Here is a 19,632-nt window from a genome sequence, read left to right as displayed (position 1 = left end):
CAACAATTCAAGTCTTTAAAAAAATAAATTTAATTGAAGTATTTTTTAATTTTTTATGTTCAAATAATTTTTTTTTTAAACCGGTCTTCAAAATTTAAAATTTTTTAGGTATATTTTTTAATTTTTTATGTTCAAATAATTTTTTTTTAAACCGGTCTTCAAATTTTAAAATTTTTTAGGTGTATTTTTTAATTTTTTATGTTCAAATAATTTTTTTTTAAACTGGCCTTCAAAATTTAAAATTTAAAATTACGCGATTCGCCGGAAAACCGATCGGAACCGTCGGTTTTGTAACCGGATCGGAATCGGAACTGGAACCGGACCTTTTCGGTTCGGTTCCGATTCCAGTTTTTCTGGAAACGGAACCGCCGGTTTCGGAACCGTGGCCAAGGCTATGTATAAGAGTGAGGGGGAGGATGATGACCTTTTAGTCTATGCTATCTAGCAATTTCATAACTCTCCTGCTCCTGCTCCCATTCCTAAACTTGCACCTGCTCCTGCTCCGGCGTCTACTGCTCCTATTCCCACTCCTGCACTAGCATCTGCTCGCCCTCGTTTTGAACCGGTTTATTCTAAGAGACCAGGAACTCTTAACTCACTTCCTCCACCTACCGCTTCAACATTAGATCCAGTTCACTCCACTCAACCTGAGCTTGTCCCATCCACTCCCCAGTCAGACCTTGATCTTCCCATTGCTCTTCGAAAAGGTAAATGCAAGTGTACCTATCCTATTTCTTCTTTTGTAAGTTATGATCATCTTTCTTCTTCATCTTGTTGTTTTGCAAGTAACCTAGACTCTGTCTCTATCCCCAAAATTGTTGTCCAAGCTTTGTCCCATCCTGGTTGGTGTGCAATAATGAAAGAAGAAATGGCTGCCTTAGATACTAATAGTAATTGGGATCTTGTGCCTCTCTCAGCAGGTAAGAAGGATATTGGTTGTAAATGGGCTTTCACCGTTAAAGTGAATCTTGATGGGTCTGTTGCTCGTCTCAAGGCTTGATTAGTTGCTAAGGGCTATTCTCAGATTTATGGACTTGATTATTCTGATAGTTTTTCTCCTGTCGCTAAATTGTCTTCTATTCATTTATTTATTCCTTTAGCAGCTACTTTTGACTGGCCTTTACATTAGCTAGATGTTAAGAATGCCTTCCTGCATAGGGATCTTCAGGAAGAAGTATACATAGAGCAATCACCAGGCTTTGTTGCTTAGGGGGAGTTGGATAAAGTGTGTAAACTTTGAAAATCTCTTTATGCCTAAAACAGAGTCCTCGAGCTTGGTTTATTAGATTTTGCAATGTGGTACATCAATTTGACATGTAGAAGAGTACTTCTGATCATTCTGTATTTTTCAGAAGTACTAAGACTGGTTTGATTCTACTTGTAGTTTATGTTGATGACATTGTTATTACAGAGAGTGATTCAGTCGACATTACATCACTTAAGCCATTTCTCTAGACCCAGTTCCAGACAAAAGACTTAGGATTCTTAAAGTATTTTTTGGGTCTTGAAGTGTCTAGGTTTAATAGAGGCATCTTCTTATCTCAAAGGAAGTATGTCCTTAACTTACTGAAGGAGACTGGAAAGTTGGGTGCCAAGCCATGTAGTGCTCCAATGCCTCTTAATTTGCAACTTTCAATTGGTGGTGAGCTATTGGATGATCCTGAGATGTATAGGAGGTTAGTGCGCAAACTGAATTATCTTACAGTAACACGTCCATATATTGCTTCCTCTGTGAGCGTCTTAAGCCACTTTATGTCTTCTCCTACTGTTATCCATTAGAAAGCTTTAGGATAGATTTTGTGGTACTTGAAAGGTAATCCAGGTCGTGGCCTCCTTCACAGTAATCATGGGCATTTGAACATTGAGTGTTTTACAGATGCGGATTGGGCAGGTTCGAAGGTTGATATAAGATCAACTTCAGGATCTTGTGTCTTTGTAGGTGGAAACCTGATATCGTGGAGAAGCAAGAAACCAAATATAGTCTCACGATCGAGTGCTGAATCAAAATATCGACCTATGGCACAATCTGCTTATGAATTAATTTGGATTCATCAGTTATTAGAGGAAATTGGCTTCAAGTCATCCTTGCTTGCAAAGTTATGGTATGATAATCAAGCCGCTCTTCACATTGCATCAAATCCAGTATTCCATGAACGAGCAAAACATATCGAGATTGATTGTCATTTCATTCGTGAAAAGATACAATAGGGTGTTATTTCTACAGCACACGTTAAAACAAGTGAACAGTTAGGAGATATCTTTACAAAAGCTCTAAATGGACCTCGGGTTAACTATCTTTGTAACAAGTTGGGCATGATTAATAGCTATGCTCCAACTTGAGGGGGAGTGTTAAGGATTAGTTGTAAATAGAACTCTATTAGAGTTAGATTCCTAATAGGTTTATAGTACCTTGTATGTGTATATATATGTGTCCCTATTGATGAATCAAAGAGAAGAAAAATATTTTTCAACATTAAATTTACAGTTTTTTTGAGGCCATAACTAAATATTTACAATACTTAAACCTCAAAGCCTAAGAGGTTTGATATGGCTTCGCATCCTCTAAAGTGAAATGTTCAATTTCCATAAGGTGGTTGGTGATAATGCGCATGAGAGTAAATCACGCCTTCACACCTTGGAAGAAAGTCATTGCTTCAAGTTTGCGCTTGCTTTATTTCAAGCAAGAGTTGATGTCTTTTAATCTTTCTTCCTTCGTCAGAGTTGGAATTGGAGGAGCTTCCCTCTTAGGCATTTGGGCTTGGGCCTTATAGTCACTATTAGAAAGAGCTCTTTTAGCTCGTTTTGCCTCCGACACCTCTCTTAAGTCTTTCACCCTTTGGGGTTTTGAACGTCGAGATTGAGCCATGATAGAATATACCTAAATGGCCAAAAGAAGGCAATTTAAATGAATATGTGTAAATATGAGGCATTTAAAAATTTTATTTTTTTAGATTTATTTTAAATAAATATATCTAGATAAATAAAATTTTGTTTTAAAAAGGATATGGTTAAATTTCTTTAATTACAAATTTTACTCTAATTTGGTTGGACAAAAAATAAGATGAAAATTTATTATTTTTAGACATCTCAAATTTGATTAATTATATTGATATTTTATTTAATTCAAATTTCTATTCTTTCTATTAAGGAATATAATTTTATTAAAAAAATTTTTAAATAATTTCATGATTTTGATTGGCTAAAAAAATAAAAATAAAGATTACTATTATTTATAAATATTTAATTTGATTTATTAGATTATTTTTTATTCTATTTTTAAAGTATATTTATTTACTAAAAGAGATTATAGTGGAAATTATTAACAAAACATGTAAGTTACTTATAAAACGTAAAATAAAAGCTGTATGATGAATTTTTATAAATTAATTTGGTATTTAAGCAAAAAACAAAAGCAACTAATATATAATAAAAACTATATGAATGTATTTAAAGGAAGAAACAAATATTTCAATTTTTTTTTCAATGAGATATTATAATGCAAGATATATAATTTAAAAAAAATATTTTACTATATATATAAGGACCATTATATTTATTGCAGTTAAGAATTTATACTTTAATTATATAAATAAAAAGCTAAATGAGTGTAAAAAATATACATAAAACGAGTATAGTTAACGTGAATCGCACGCCATAAAAAAATTAGTCTAATTAAATATAGAAAAAGTAACATTACAAAAAGTTTGTATGATAAAATCTAATACAAATTAACCAATTGTACTTATTTTAATATAAGTAAAATTATATTTTAATATTATATAAATAAAAAAATAAAAGCATACAAAATAAGATTATAATGAGTACAGTAAACGGATGCACGTCATAATATATATATATATATATATATATATATATATATATATATATATATATATATATATATATATATAGCGCCGAAAGAAGAATTCCACAACTGAAACACTGCTAATCTCCGAAGACATAAAAGAACAACCAACTATTTGGAAGCTGAAATGCCGAAGCTGTCCAGTCCTGTCCCCACCCGTTCATTCAAACCGGCCCTTAATTTAATTTATCTACTCGGTGGCGAAAAAGCGTCTTATCTAAGAGACAATTCACTTCATTTCTAACCAATGGCTTCGAGGAGTTGCTTCGCCCTTTGGAGCAAATCTCCCTACCAACAGAACGGCGGCTCCAAGTCTGCGTTCCCTAAACCTTTCTTCTCAAATTCACTGCCCAAAGATTCTCTCTTAATAAGAAATCACGACCCGCTGCCATTATCATTGTGTTCAACTAAGAGAAAGCTTTACCTCGCAATCCTTGCTCTAATCATCAATGAGTCTTTACCAGACATTTCTAATACCGTTTTGGCTCTACAGTTGGAGAAGCTTGAGAGATACACGGATGCCAAGGAAGGGTTCACTCTTCTCAGACCCTCTTCTTATGTTAAGGTGCCTCCAAACAGACATGGTTACTTCAATTTTTCTTTTTATCGTTTTCAAAGAATTGGGTTATCTAGATTTTCGTTTAAAATAGGTGGATAAAGCGGGAGCAACCGTACTGTTTGAGGAGGTGAATAAGGCAAGTAACAATATAGGGGTTGTGGTGAATCCGGTTCGTCTCACCAGCCTCGGTGAATTCGGGAGCCCTCAGTTTGTGGCTGACAAGCTTATCCAAGCTGAAAAGCGCAAAGTAAGTGTTTGTTTAAATGTCTCGTTGAATGAGGAGTTCGGATTGCTTAAAGGAACTTTTGCATTTTGTTTAACTCCGACCTTCATGCATTTTTAGTGCCTATCTCTGCCTACAAATTTTCTACCTCTACGATGAATTTGCTGGACTATTCAATTTGAATGAGTGTTTAGTAAATCAAAGAGTTTGCATAAAAGTATGGGGTAGATTTGGTTCGTATATGGGACTGGCGTGAAGAAAGGACTTTATTATCAAGTTTCAATTAGTAGGTTTCGAAGTATAGGAACTAAGGTATTGAGCGTTTGATAGAATGTTACTTCACAAATATTTCATACTCCCTCCGTCCCAAAAATGACAGTCCACTTTCTATTTTCTATTTTCACTAGGGCTAAGAAGTAACAATTATTATGGTTCAAGGATAATTTTATTTCATATAACTTTTTTATTATTCCCATACACATGAGCAATTATTATACTGGTAAGAATTAACGAGAGACATTGAAAATAAGATAAAATTTAATAAGCGTATAATAATAGACAATTTAAAGATTAACTATAATCCAAAAAAGGAAAAAAGGAAAGTGAATTATATTTTGGGACAAACCAAAAAGGAAAAATAGACTATATTTTTGGAACGGAGTGAGTAAATAACAAGTCCATTTTCCGCTTGTTTTTCAGTTAACTTCAAACTGGATTTAACATAAAGTTGGCCGGTAATAGCAATGTTACATCTGTGCTTTTTAATTCAAAGTCAACTGTACTGTCAATCCTGAAATTTAACCTGCGTTCTCTCCTTGGACGTGTGATTCATTATGCTAGAAGCTGTGAGGCAAACCATTTGAAAATAACTTGTGCCATGTTTTGGAATGGGACATTTAAAAGAGACAAGCATCTAGTGGCATGCCCCTTCACCTTAATTTCCTTCTTTACTTTTTTTCTCCATTTTGATCCATTTGGAGGCCTGTTGGGTCTTTGATTACACACAATTGGGTAACGTTGCCCTTCTCTAAACCCCATCACACCTAACAAGTAGAACAAAAACAATTTCTTTTTTATAGGAGACCTTGGAATTTGATTCTAGGAATTTTTTTCACTTACAACTTAGCTTTTGGACCTAGAACCAGTATTAGTTTGTTTGGCATTGAGGTGAAGACCATTGACCTATACAATACATACCAGACTATTCCTAATGGTAGTTTGGTTGGGTGTACACCCATCTGATCTTGATATCACAGCAAGACAGCAGCATATTGAACATTACTGTTGGTATCAAATGTTAGGCAGGGGATGGGCTGGGGTGGGGAGCATATACTGCAGACCTGGATAGAGAAGGCAAACAATCTAGCTTCCTAAGTACGTATTTCCTTTTGTAATGTGCCATTTAATTGTTTTGTTTATTTCTTTAATTAGTAATGCTATTGTAAGAGGGAAACATTGAAACCAAAATTCTTATGATCCCTTATGTTGCTGTTTTCTGCATCTTCACTGCTACTTTTGAGAAATTCCATAAGCTAAATTTCTAATCATACCGTTGATCTATCTTCTGAGAGGGAAACATTTGAGTCATGCCTGTTATATTCTGTGCAATCATGGTAAAATATTTTTTAGTGCTTTCTACTATTGATACTAGAAGAGCATTGCTTTCTTCTTGTACAGGAAAGTACGAAGGAGGCAGAGGTAATTGCAGTGGCTGAGAGATCAGGTCATGGAGGTGTACAAGTGTATGAATTCGAGTATAAAGTTGACAGCACAAGGGGAGGGATGAAGAGAATCTTCTCAGCAGCATTTGTGGCCTCTAAGAAGATTTACCTCCTAAACATTGTGCAGTCAGATAAGCCAGAGAGTCCTCTTGACACTGATACAAGGAAGATGTTAGAAGAAGTGCTTCATTCATTTGATGTAGCATATATGACTTGACTTTATACTGCTTACTTTCAAGACAATTGCCTAGTAATGCACACTTCTGCTTCATAATCCTAAGGTAACCTCTGTACTTACCCTGTATTAGATTTTTATCAACGTGAAAATAACATAAGCTTGCTGGTTAAAGAGCATTGCAATCTTCATGGAATTTAACACCTTCTCTTATTTCATTTATCATTTCCCCCGCCCTTTGTGAATTGTCCTAAGTTCATGACTGTAATGGATATGAAAGAACAAAAAGGTATACTGTCAGTGGCAAAGCCGCTTGCAATGCAGTGGGGTCAATTGACCTGCTGAATTTATAAAAAAAATTAACCAAATTCTAATAATTTATAAGACATTTATGTTTTAACTTAACTAAATATTATTTGCTCCCACTCTTTCAACCTTTGAAAAACATGCATTTGTACACTTGAAACTAATTGTTTGAATTTGCCTACCAAGCAAAAGATGATGAAAGGAAATTGAACCTGATATTAAATTCAAATATTCTTTCATTTCAAATGATTTTCTATCCAAATGGACTTTTTTCCACACGTACATTATCATATAAGCTATTGTTTTATTTTATACAAGTATATATATATTAGGAAGAATCACTTTTCAGCCCTTGGACACTTCAAGTTTCATGTGTTGTATTAGAAAATAAAGGTTCAATAGACAAAACCTAGTCTTGCAAGGAGGTGTTGAAGGACTTGTTAGCTGTGTGTTTTTTTAATGCATATTCCAGCATCTGTCATTTATTTGCATATTCAAGTCTGCATTATATGTTGCACGTGCAAAGCTGTTTGTGCATTTAAAAGTGTAATATTTGTGTGGTGTTGCTCGAGGATATCATCATGAGCATAAAGCTTTTTGAAATCCACAAGGTTACAAATAAGTGAATTGAATTATGATGATTTATATCAGTCATGTTTAGGAAAATTTAATTTTGAGCATCATGTTTCATAATTTTTTCTTTTATATTTAGGTTGCAAACGATAATGTATAATGGCTTACAGAGGTTGTATGGATGGCAGAGAATTGGTCATCTCTAATCATTCTTTTCGAGGTAAGGTTTGTAATCATTAATAATATGATATGAACCTGTACATTGATGGTGACAATATGAAAACATTCAGTAGTCCTAGAGAAGTGCAAAATTCATACAGAAAAGTGGATTTTTCTTTATCTCCCTGTCAACTAAATAAATTAGCAAGATTCAATCTAACACCTAATTTGGAACCAATCCATCTGCTCAAAGTTTTGTCGCATAATTGAACATTCTTATCCACAATATGATTTTGAAAACATGGAATTATCTGCTTAGGATTTGAAGATATTGACATATAAACTATTGCAACAGGGAAAACATGAAAAATGAAAAATGTACTTATGTTTCCACATGTGAACTTGACTGATTTCAGGGCTAACTGCGGCTACATTAGAGTTCTTACAGAGCTGAAAAGGTGTGGTGGAAGTGTTTGATGGTTAGGTGCTCCTTCGATTTTAAGCAAAAGATTGTATTTTCATTATTGGGCCTTTTTTATTTTATTTTTTTGGACCTTTGTAATTTTAATTATATATTTACAAGTAATTTCCATATTTGTAATTATGAGAAGTAGGAGTGAATATGGTATATTCCTACTTTGTAGCTCATTTATATTTTATATATATGAAAGAGGAGATTCCGTAAGAGATTTTTTCTTTTTTATTTTTTTATTATTCTCACGCAAGAGAAATAGTGTTTAGTTGACTTTTCAGATTGGGCAATTGATTTTTTTTTTTTGGTAGAACTGGACAAAGAAAAGATGATTTGTTAACTGAATGAAGACAAGTCCAACCGTTTAAAGTCAAACATCATATGCTGAGAAATTCACTTGGAGCCGTTTTCTTATTTGCGTGAAATATGAATTCAATTATGCAGTGTCTGACTTGTCCGCTCTCTGCTCGTTCGTAGAACAAACCTACAAATAAAGAGGCATCTAGTCAACCTTTCTTTCCTTTAGTTTTCGTCAATGGAAATCCAGTCCCTTAAACCTTTATATATATACACATACTTGTATGTGTGAGTACCTTTTGTTTTTGAACGTATACACTGGTACCAAATCCAATCCAAGCAATGGATTCTGGAGAGAAGCGGCTCAATGAGCTGGGTTACAAGCAAGAACTCAGAAGAGAAATGGTATTCTTTTCTTGTTTAAATCAGATTCTATAAAATTATCTCAATTTCCATGTTCTGAATTTAAGTTGTACTTTTGTTGCCTTCTTTAGACTTTGTTCAAGACTTTGGCTATATCATTTTCGACGATGACCCTTTTTACTGGGATTACTCCTCTGTATGGTTCAAGCCTTTTGTATGCGGGTCCTGCAAGTCTTGTTTGGGGTTGGCTTGTCGTTTCATTCTTCACTTGGTTTGTTGGCATTGCAATGGCAGAGATCTGTTCCTCTTTCCCAGTATGCTCTTTATTTATTTATTCATGATTCACATTTTGGAACTTTTAATATTCCCTTCTATATCCCTCACTTTGTCTTGGCTGCAACTGAACAGACCACGGGCTCTCTGTACTTCTGGGCAGCACATTTAGCAGGCCCCAAATGGGGTCCATTTGCATCATGGTGTTGTGCCTGGCTTGAGACTATAGGACTCATTGCTGGCATTGGTACACAGGTTCATTTCTTTCCCATCGTCGTTAATTTTATTGGGAAATGGAAATTCAGATAAATGACTTGTGTTTTTTGAAGGCATATGCAGGTTCACAAACACTGCAGAGTATCATTTTATTATGCACAGGGACAAATAAAGATGGTGGATATTTTGCTCCTAAATGGCTCTTCTTATGCATGTACATGGGCCTCACTGTTATATGGGCATTTCTCAACACATTTGCATTACAAGTAATTGCTTTCCTTGATGTAATCTCTATGTGGTGGCAGGTATAACTTTAAATGCTTTCTTTCATATCATTTATTCTCTGTATGGACTTTGATGATTGCCAATTTATATGTAGCCACCGTTTAATCCAACTTTGCCAGTCATACAATTTGTAGTTGACCCATTATGTTTTGAAGCGAACAGCAACTCTCTAGAGAGTCTTAAAAGTGATTTATGTATGAAAAATGGAACTTTGAAGATATGATCATACAATTCAAATCCTGTGTTCCAAATAAAAATTATAGCTTTTTGCTAAAGAAAAAGGACGTTCATGGAATGAAAAGGTAAAGCTACTAATTTGGTTGCAGTTACACTTCCTTGACACAATTATGAAATGGGTGAATTGCTATTTAGTGCCCTTAGTTTAGTGAAATTCTCAAGTCAGGATCTTTGTTTAAAACCAATTAAATAGTCCCTCCATGTTGGGGTTGTTCGTTCAACTTAATAGTCTTTCAGTTAGTTTCACCTTGAAAATGATGCAAAATGTCTCAAAAGTGGTAGGGATAGCGACAATCAGGCAATGGTCACAGCATAACACAATGATCATCAAAAGTCTCAATACTTGTAGTAATAATAGCTTCACCTTTGGTTCTCCTATTAGATTTTTGCTCTTTTTCTCAATAATAGGCAATTCTGATTTTTGGTCTGGGGTGATTTTGTTCCGGCGTTCTGTTGGGTGATGATGTTTTGTTGTTTTTCTGTATTCCTTTATTGTTAACTGTACTTTTCCTTTCTTGTGTCTTTTTTCTTAATTGTACTTTTCCTACTAATGGCAGGTTATTGGAGGTTTGGTTATTGTTATAATGCTTCCGCTCGTGGCATTAACTACAAAATCTGCTGCATATGTGTTTACACATTTTGAAATGGTGCCCGAATCAACTGGAATATCAAGCAAACCTTACGCAGTCATTCTATCTTTTCTTGTCAGTCAGTATTCACTATATGGATATGATGCAGCAGCTCATCTGACAGAAGAAACCAAAGGTGCTGATAAAAATGGTCCTATTGCAATTCTTTCTAGCATTGGCATCATTTCAGTATTTGGATGGGCATATATTTTGGCCCTTACTTTCAGCATTCAGGTACTTTCAATAACCATCTTCTGATTCCACTTTTATACCATCACAATACAAGAATTTAATGATTCCTCCGTGCTTTATTGTTGGTGATTTTACTAAATCTAATTTTCACTTGCAACCCTTCTTCAGGATTTTAACTACCTATACGATACCAACAATGAAACTGCAGGAGCGTTTGTACCAGCTCAAATACTATACGATGCCTTTCATGGGAGGTATCATAATGCTGCTGGAGCAATCGTTTTACTCTTTATCATATGGGGTTCATTCTTCTTCGGTGGGCTTTCAATCACTACCAGTGCAGCCAGAGTGGTAAGTTGTAGTCTATCTCATAGGGAGGTTAATTTACTTGATTTGGACATTCAAGAGGACTTGTTTAGCAACAGAAATTCTCTCTTTTCTGAAATCTTATGCCATCTTGGAATTGTCAACATAAATCTGTTGCAGTCATTTTCTTGAATATCTGATATGAGTTGCTTTCAGGTGTATGCTCTGTCAAGAGATGAAGGAATTCCTTTTTCATCAATATGGAGACAAGTGCATCCCAAGCACAAAGTTCCCTCAAACGCAGTGTGGCTCTGTGCAGCCATCTGCATTCTGCTTGGATTACCAATACTAAAAGTGAATGTAGTTTTCACTGCCATTACTTCCATATGCACTATTGGATGGGTTGGTGGCTATGCCGTTCCAATTTTTGCGAGAATGGTAATGGCTGAGAAGAACTTTAAAGCTGGGCCGTTTTATTTGGGCAGAGCAAGAAGGCCAATCTGCTTCACTGCCTTTCTATGGATTTGTTATACCTGTTCAGTCTTTCTTTTGCCTACTTACTACCCTATTTCTTGGGATACTTTCAACTATGCACCGGTAGCTTTGGGTGTTGGTTTGAGTTTGATCATGCTTTGGTGGGTGTTGGATGCAAGGAAATGGTTCAAAGGACCTGTTAGAAATATTCAGATTCCAAATGAAAAGGTTTAACTTTGGTCACAATTTCAAATACATGAGATATAACTTTGATTCAGTTGTAGTACCTTTTTTTTTTTGTCCAAATGTTTCTTATTCTTGAATGATTTCGTTTGTCGAGCATAAATATTATATCTACAAGGGGCATATAAGAGTGACAAACTAGCTAGCTAATTGGTTAGTACTAACCTAACCTTTTAGCATCGGTTGACCCAATCCCAAATAAATCCACGATAAAAAAAATGAAAAAAAAAAAAAGAAAAGAAAACTCACCATGTCACAGTGATATTCATTATGAAGCCTGATTGAGCATTATTACGAAGAAAAAAGATGCTAAGGAACAACTTCTGCATCCAGAAAACTAGGAAACTGGGCATGCCACTGGGCAATCTGTGATTTCAATTCCTTATAATCTTTCAACCATAGACTATAGCTTGAATTTTTTGCTACTACATCCTTAGAGACCTCCTTTCGCTGGACTAATCGGCTCGCATACCTTTCAAATTCATCTAACTTTGCCCACAGACAACGCAAATTCATAGGATCTCTCTCACTTCTAACTCTGTCTAGAGATTCTCTAGCTTCCTCCACTCTTGCCCAAAAGCAAGTGTCTTGAGTCAAACTCGCAAACCTGCTCCTTTTATTCTTCTCTTCCTCTTTATCTGGTCTGTCTCTCCACCACCTATCAAAAATCCGGTACCTCCTTCCTCTTCCATGACTAATATAATGGCCATTCTCACGGTGCATTCCTGTTCGATAATATTCTGCAATATCCAATGGCTCGACAAGGAGCTTGTAGGAATGGGCTGCATTGACCCACTTGGCACGACCCTGAAAATCAAGAGGGAGCTCATTTTTTTCCAGCATGTTAATTACGTTATCCCAAAACCGAGCTAGCTTGTGCCTGTTCATATTTACTTTAGAATCCCTTTTTGAGGCTCCTCTTTGCTTGAAGGAGTCATAGTATCCCATTTGATTCTCTGACTGTTCACAAGATGATTTGTACCACTCTATTTCTGCTCTGTAAGGAGTTATTTTAGATAATTTAATGGCTAGATTAGCACAGTTGAGATTTGGCGTACGCCCCATTCGCCTCGCCAACTTCAGGCAATCTCTGGCATCAGCTTCCTGTAGATTTTTGGTTCATGAATCAAAATTAGAAATCTGAATTATTTTTCTCGAGGAATCAAAATAAAATAATTACCTGACTTGGAATTCCTGAGGACTGCAACGCTAGTGCAACGCCTGCTTCATAGCTTGATTCAGGAAGCTCCTCAGGAGGCAGCAAATTTCTCTCTTTCAAAAACTGCAGAGATACTTTACTAATGTAGTCTCCATACTCGAGGTGATCCTGAATGCTATGGCTTGGGGAACCGCTCGCCAACAATAAACCCATCATCTTTATAACAGATTTTGCATTCTCTATACAAATACCGCCATCCTGAGAGCAGAACAAATAGTTCCCAAATGGCCAAAACCCGCAACTCATCTTCGTAGCATCAACAGCTTGCAACGAATATAACACTAACTGGAAAACGCCTTCGGTTTGATCATCTAAATTGGTAGCAGGAGATCCCAAACGTGGGAAAGCCATTGATGAGCGCCAGAATTGTAGCAAGTCGTGTAGTTGAGTTAATTTATCTAGAGGTGCAAACAGTAGACGAGGAACCAAGTCTAGTTTTGAAACAACATGGCAAAAGTTGCCGCCCCATCTCTGCCGCATAATGGCACGAGAAAGGGACTCGTTGCCTAGTAATGGCGACCCAAATGTGATGCATAATACTTTAACGCTGGAAAAGGTTGAATGACAGTAACTTAGGAGCCAAAGAGCACAAAGAGAAGCGGTTGTTCCTCCTATGGAGTGCCCTGTCATCACTATTGACTTGCTCGACTCCATTATTTTCAGCATCTGCATCCACGTCCAAATAGTTCTCATACATTACTATTTAATTTCTCGGAATACACTTGGTTAGAACTTTTATTTTCAGAATTTAATTATGTAGTCTCTGGACTTTATGTTCGTTATACTATTTAATCATTTATTAATTTTTAATCACAAAAATCAAATAGTATATCAGGTACAAAATTAAGGGGCTATATAATTAAAATTTTAAAAATTAGGAATAATAGCAACATTTCATTAATAATTAATAAAAAATAAACAAAACCGTTAAATAACCAAAATTTAAAAATATTAATAGATATTTGAATATATATCTAAGCACCTGAATACTAATTCATTTTTTATCTTCTGTTAATTTACATAAAGCTCCTATTGTAGGTCAAATACACAACCATAAAGAGAAAATTGAAACATTGACTTCAAAGTAAGAGAATACATGAGAAGGGGTCGATAAATTTGACCACCACGTGAATCCTAATTGTCCAACTTTCGTTCCGGAAGTCATTTTGTACCATAATAATAATTATTTAATAAAAAGTTTCAAAAAAAATAATTACTATTTAATAAATAGATTTATTTCAAAATTTATTTTTTCATCCTATAAAAGTAATCATATATTTAAATCAAATTTTATCATAACTTAGAAGAATTTAATCAATCTGGTACACCAAGACATAACCTAATAGTAAGTGCATTATGACTTGACAATAGATTCAAATTCGAATTCCTTTTTGCAATACTCGAAAAAAAAACAATTTATTCCATCCGAAATAAACAATACTACTATAAATTTGTTTTTGTCTTGATATTACAAATAAATTCTACACTTCATAAACAAAAGCATTAAATTCAAAATTTTATTTAAAAAATTATCAATAAATTTTTTTTACAAATAAAAGTAGTGGGTGTTCATAAACCGCCCCAAACAGATCTAAAATCAAATCAAAATTTGTGGTTTTGAAAGTTAGTGGGTTGGTTTGGTTTTAAAACTTTAAAAACTGCCGATATTAGTTTGGTTATGATTTGAAAGTTAAAACCATAAACTTGAATCAAACCAAATTGAAAATGTAATAAATAACTAAATAAATAGTATTCACAATATTACTTTTCTCATTATATTATATATGTTGAAGTAATTAATTATATTAATTCTATTTAAACATAAACATTAAAGTCTTAATTTATTTGCATTTTGTTTGTATAAAAAATTGTTTGAGTAATAGTTTTAACACAATTGAGTTGTAAGAAATCTTGAATGATGTAGCGAATTTGAAAAAAAATGGACAAAATAATTAAATATGAGTAATTTATTTTAATAGTAATTTTTTATTTGATGTAAAATTAATAGGAAAGTTTATTTATTTATTTATTTATTTATTTTTAGTTAGGGATCAAGGTTAAGTATTATGAAGGATATAAAGGAGGATAATTAGAGTTTGAAGATTTTTTATACTAATTATTTGAAATTTCAACAATGTAATACTTTTTATGTTTATTTTCTCGTTATTGTAGTTTTTTTATATTTAATTTTTATATCTTTTATTATTTTTTTTGTTGTTTATTTTGATATTTAAATGTAAGGTCTGCTCGACAAAATTAGCTGTTTTAGTAACTGTTAGCTATTTAAGTAATGTGTAACAATTAGCTGTTTGATTAGCTTTCATGAAAAGCTAAAAACTAAAAACTTTTTATAAAACCTTAACCTCTAACAGCTAGTTTAAACGTTATATTATCGAACACTATAAAAAGTAGCGTTTAACATTTTGACCGATCAAAATACCAAAAATTACTTAAAAAGTTGTTGCTAAATATGGTCATAGTATATTTTAAACTTAATTTTCATATTTACAATTTTATTTTTTTCCTTGCAAATCGCGGCCAAATCTCCAAACTGAACCAAAAAATCAAGCCGCATTCATAGGTTTAATTCGATTAAATAATTTTCATGATTTGATTTGAATTTTTATAAATCACCACCTTAGATTTGATTTAGATGAAATTTCCAAACCGAAACAGGAAAATCCTACTGAATTGTTTCAAATAAGACAGTAGAACTATATATATATATATATATATATATATATATATATATATATATATATATATTTGGTTAAAATTAAAGTTTATAATTTATTTTTGTAATTAAGCTAGAAAATTAACCCTGATTTGATTCAGTTCTAAAATCTTCGAGCCACCAGGCATATGCGTGTTTGCTTTATTTATTTTCTTTTTCTTTTTTTTTTTTTTTTTTTTTGTAATGTGAGTCAAGTGTGGATTGTTGACCGCTACCTACAATTCAAAGCACAAAAGCACTTCAAATTCATATTATTTTTATTAAGGTAATATTTATAAAATATTTTAGTCTCTAATCCTTTTACATAGACTACACTTTTAATTTTTTTATTGAAAAGTGAATATTGCAAACTACTTTTATAAAGGGTTAAAAAGTTATGTTACCAAAAAAAAGGGTTAAAAAGTTATTTTAGTTTAGGTTTCATTTGATTCTCCAGTAAAGCGGGGAAAAAAAATTATTTCATGAAATAATTACTTTACATTTAAATTTATATTAAAATCAAATATATTTCTATTCTATTTTATGAATCAACCAGGAATTTTGAAATTAAGTGAATAAAATGCAGAAGCAAAGAATATATATATATATATATATATATATATATATATATATATATTATTGTAGTCCCAGAGCAATTTAGTCGTTGGAATGTGATTTTAATAATGGAGCATTAATAAAATGGAGAATTAAGTTCAAACCCTCCATATGTCCACGTGTCAAAATCTAACGCGTCTTCCCATGAATTAATATTTTGTGTTTTTTGGAAAAGGTGCCAAGCTTTTTCTTTTTTTTTTCTTTTTACAATATTGTGATATACGTTGTATACGTTATCGTAATATTTTACAAGATTGTGACTATTATAAACTCAAATTTATCCTATCAATTGATTATAAAACAGTGATGGATAAAATTTAGGACCTTTCAATTTAAGGTATCACCGTTATAAATAGGTTTGAATAATTTATCATGAAACGATAAAAGTTAAAAATTAAATGGATTAATTTTTTATAAAATATTATTTTAACTTTTAAAAATTAGTTCAAACGCTATATTACTGAATACTATAAAACGCTAAAAAATACTTAAAAAATTATTATCGAGCACAACTTTAATCTAATCAAACTTATATATTAACCACAAGGACATAAACATCCGCTTAACTTTTTTATCACATTGCGTATACCTAAATACATAAACCGACTTTTATATATTTTATAAAAAATTTGTTGAACTAAATCTCGAGAGAGATTAATTATATGTCTTTAATAAGAAAATTTGTATATTTTTTCATATTTATAATTTTATATTTATAATTTTATAAGTCGAAGAATTTAACATGTCAAGTCGAAGTGTTTAATGTGTGTAATTTTATGAATTAAGCGTTCAACAAATCAAAATAAAAGTGAAAAGTGCCATGAGATTTATGAATAGATTTTTATATGCAGTAATTCACATATATAACTTGATAACACGCGGAGTAGTAATGCTATGTTTGAATGTTGATAAAAATGCGAAAAAAAAAAAAAGCTAAAAAAATTAATAAAGTAATTTTATTTTCATTTTTTATGAGAAATATAAAGAAAAATAAAAAGGGAAAAAAATTATTTTTCTTATAAAAAATTTTGTTTCTAATTATAGAAAAAAAAATGCAGTGTAATTCTAAAACAAATGATAGAAAGTACACATCCGGCTAAAACATTGTCTGCATTAAATAATTACTAATTTAATATATATATATAAACCAAACAAAAGAGACTATAAGTAGGTAGAGCGTACGGCACAAGGCAATTAAGAAAACTGACCTGGTTTCGAAAATTCTGATTGGAATGTATAGAGAGAAAGATCTGTAAAAGGCTACCATGAACCATCACCGTCTCCTCCCTTTCTTCTTCTTCTTCATCTTCGTTTCGATTTTGTAACGGACAGAAAAGGTCATTGGTGATGTCGCTATGAAGCGGTTCCAAATTGGTACAGGAGGTCGGCTCCTGGATGCCTGAAAACGCAACATATCCAACAGTTCCGATCTGTTTTGTCACAAAACTATGAGGCGATGTCGTATTGGCGAGATCACAGAGCCTCCATGACTCTGATAACAATGGTGTGGACGCCAAGAAACTCGCTAGCATCTCGCTGCTTTCAAACCTGCCCATAGATAACAACAATTCAATTTATATTCATATGTATCTTTTTTTCGACAGTCAAAATTCTCCGGGTAGGTTAGAAAGTTTTATGAGCAACTTACGGCGAAGCTTCTGTATCCATGGAATGGACTTTTTGTAATGCTTTTTCTCTCTCTCTCTCTCTCTTGTCTGAAATGATGGCTGCTTGAGTTGAGAGATCGGATAAGTTAAAGAGTGTGGGTTGAGGTGTTGAAATGTCATCAATAACCTTTATTATTGATCTTTTTGTTTGTTTGAAGAATTTTTATATTTATATATATAAAAAAAAAAAAATGAAACTACATTGGAGTGTTTTTGAATTTTACAGATTCAATAATAATTACGCACTTTTATAATTCAGTAATAATTATCCAAAATCAATTAATCATTATCTTGCACTTACATTTTATTTTAGCTAATAGTATAATTATTATTAAAATATAAAATATACAGTTACAACGAGTCTCCTATAAAATTCAGCAAAATTACGTTGCCAAATCAATGCGTTAAGCTCTTTCTTTTCTAGACAAAATATTGGACGTGTTTTAAGCTTTAATTTTATCTATGATTAGAAATTGAATTTAATTTGACTTCTATTTTTAATCGAAAAGTCAAAAATTTTTCAATTTTTATATGGGTATTTAAAAAATTTTGAAAAACTAAACTGATTTAATGATATAAAAGTAAGTCAAAATTAAAGAATGGGTTTAACTTTTTCTTTTATATATAAAAAATTTAATGTAATATAGCTTATAAATCAAACCGACAAAGGCCCACTCTAGGAAGTGGTGAATTTAAGGACCCACCAAAGTCCGCTCTACTTTTCTTTTTTAATGAGTGCCCAAGTTGGACTTGGGTCTGTTTAGTTTTTTGTGTGCGAGAGATGTGAAGTGAAATTTTAATTATAAAGCGCTTGAATCTAAATGCCACAAGAGTCAAGTCAATCTGTCGTTTTCTCATAAGGCATAATAACATGGAGGATCTTGTCTACGTACGACGCGGTTGCGTTCAAAACGGTTTGCCACGTCAACTTTAGATGGGCCATTTCACCCTCAAATGGATATAAATAGGCATTTAGAGTGGGCTTTAGAGAAGGATTTTGTTAAAAATTAAGGGAGATTCTTCTTTTTTTTAAAACTCAACTCAAATCTTAAGATAATTAGTGTTAACTTGAATTCAAGTTGAGATAAAGCATTTAATCAATCAAAAAACCCCTTTGTGATCAATAGGGACTCCACTCATCCAAGAGGAGGTAACATGATTACCAGCGCCTGTGGGTTCGATTGCCACCTAGTTCCTGTCGAACGGTGGCTGAAAAATCGATCGAGAAAGGAGACGTAGTGGAGAAGAGAAGAAAAGAAAAGAAAGAGAAAAGAGAAAGAGAGAAATGGGTGGGGATGAAAAAAATGGCGTGGGTTTCTAGGTAGTTCTAGAATCTAATATTATTTATTTATTAGTATTATTAGTCAACAAAGTCCTCAACAACTTCTCCAAGAACTTGATTTGGGTTTACTTAGTTTTGGGTTTGGATTATTTGGGTTTTATTTGATTTGCATAAATGAAACCAATTTGAATATTGCATAATAATTTAATTTGCGAAATAAAATTTACATGGCATTTGAAATTAAATTTAATTTGATCAGTTTTGGAAAATAACATTTCAGGTTGTTTCAAATACGATTGTGATAGTAGTTAGCTTTAATCTAAGGTACCGTTTATATGCAAATTTGAGAAAAATCTTTGATTAAACTGTCAACCTTAAGCACAATTGAAATTGATAAGTATGTTTAGTTATTTCAGTTTTCATCGAGAAATAAGACTGATTTTTATATGGCAGCAGCTAATCTAATTCTTTGTTAAAAATTAGTGCGTTGACTTAAGATATATGAGAAGGTAAATTGAATTTTTGTTAGTAAATGAATTAACTAGTTTATATAGTATGAAATTTAATT

At 32.7% G+C, this 19,632-nt stretch overlaps 3 protein-coding genes across 3 annotated transcripts; 2 read left to right on the top strand and 1 right to left on the bottom strand.

Moving 5' to 3' along the window:
• Window positions 1-3,929: 3,929 nt before the first annotated feature.
• On the top strand, window positions 3,930-8,266 carry LOC105641916 (Photosystem II reaction center PsbP family protein). Its single transcript, XM_012226568.4, has 5 exons — window positions 3,930-4,430; window positions 4,516-4,671; window positions 6,325-6,649; window positions 7,562-7,642; window positions 7,998-8,266. The coding sequence occupies exons 1-3, from the start codon at window positions 4,113-4,115 to the stop codon at window positions 6,583-6,585; spliced, it is 735 nt and encodes a 244-aa protein (XP_012081958.1). The 5' UTR covers window positions 3,930-4,112; the 3' UTR covers window positions 6,586-6,649; window positions 7,562-7,642; window positions 7,998-8,266.
• A 136-nt stretch (window positions 8,267-8,402) lies between these two features.
• On the top strand, window positions 8,403-11,602 carry LOC105641914 (amino-acid permease BAT1 homolog). Its single transcript, XM_012226566.4, has 7 exons — window positions 8,403-8,755; window positions 8,845-9,027; window positions 9,122-9,241; window positions 9,316-9,507; window positions 10,282-10,587; window positions 10,714-10,896; window positions 11,068-11,602. The coding sequence occupies exons 1-7, from the start codon at window positions 8,693-8,695 to the stop codon at window positions 11,557-11,559; spliced, it is 1,539 nt and encodes a 512-aa protein (XP_012081956.1). The 5' UTR covers window positions 8,403-8,692; the 3' UTR covers window positions 11,560-11,602.
• A 230-nt stretch (window positions 11,603-11,832) lies between these two features.
• PAD4 (alpha/beta-Hydrolases superfamily protein) lies at window positions 11,833-17,915 on the bottom strand. The gene is made up of 4 exons (XM_089719054.1): window positions 17,764-17,915; window positions 17,324-17,663; window positions 12,749-13,453; window positions 11,833-12,672 (listed from the first exon to the last, which is right to left on the bottom strand). Exons 1-4 carry the CDS (start codon window positions 17,781-17,783, stop codon window positions 11,878-11,880), a joined length of 1,860 nt encoding a protein of 619 aa, XP_089575180.1. The 5' UTR covers window positions 17,784-17,915; the 3' UTR covers window positions 11,833-11,877.
• Between the last annotated feature and the right edge of the window lie 1,717 nt (window positions 17,916-19,632).

This window comes from Jatropha curcas, chromosome 3, assembly GCF_041381405.1.
Source record: "Jatropha curcas cultivar XTBG-Jc1 chromosome 3, XTBG_Jcur_1.0, whole genome shotgun sequence".
Taxonomy (NCBI): domain Eukaryota; kingdom Viridiplantae; phylum Streptophyta; class Magnoliopsida; order Malpighiales; family Euphorbiaceae; genus Jatropha; species Jatropha curcas.
Note: the sequence above shows the minus strand (reverse complement) of the source record. Positions and strands in the feature narration are given on the sequence as shown.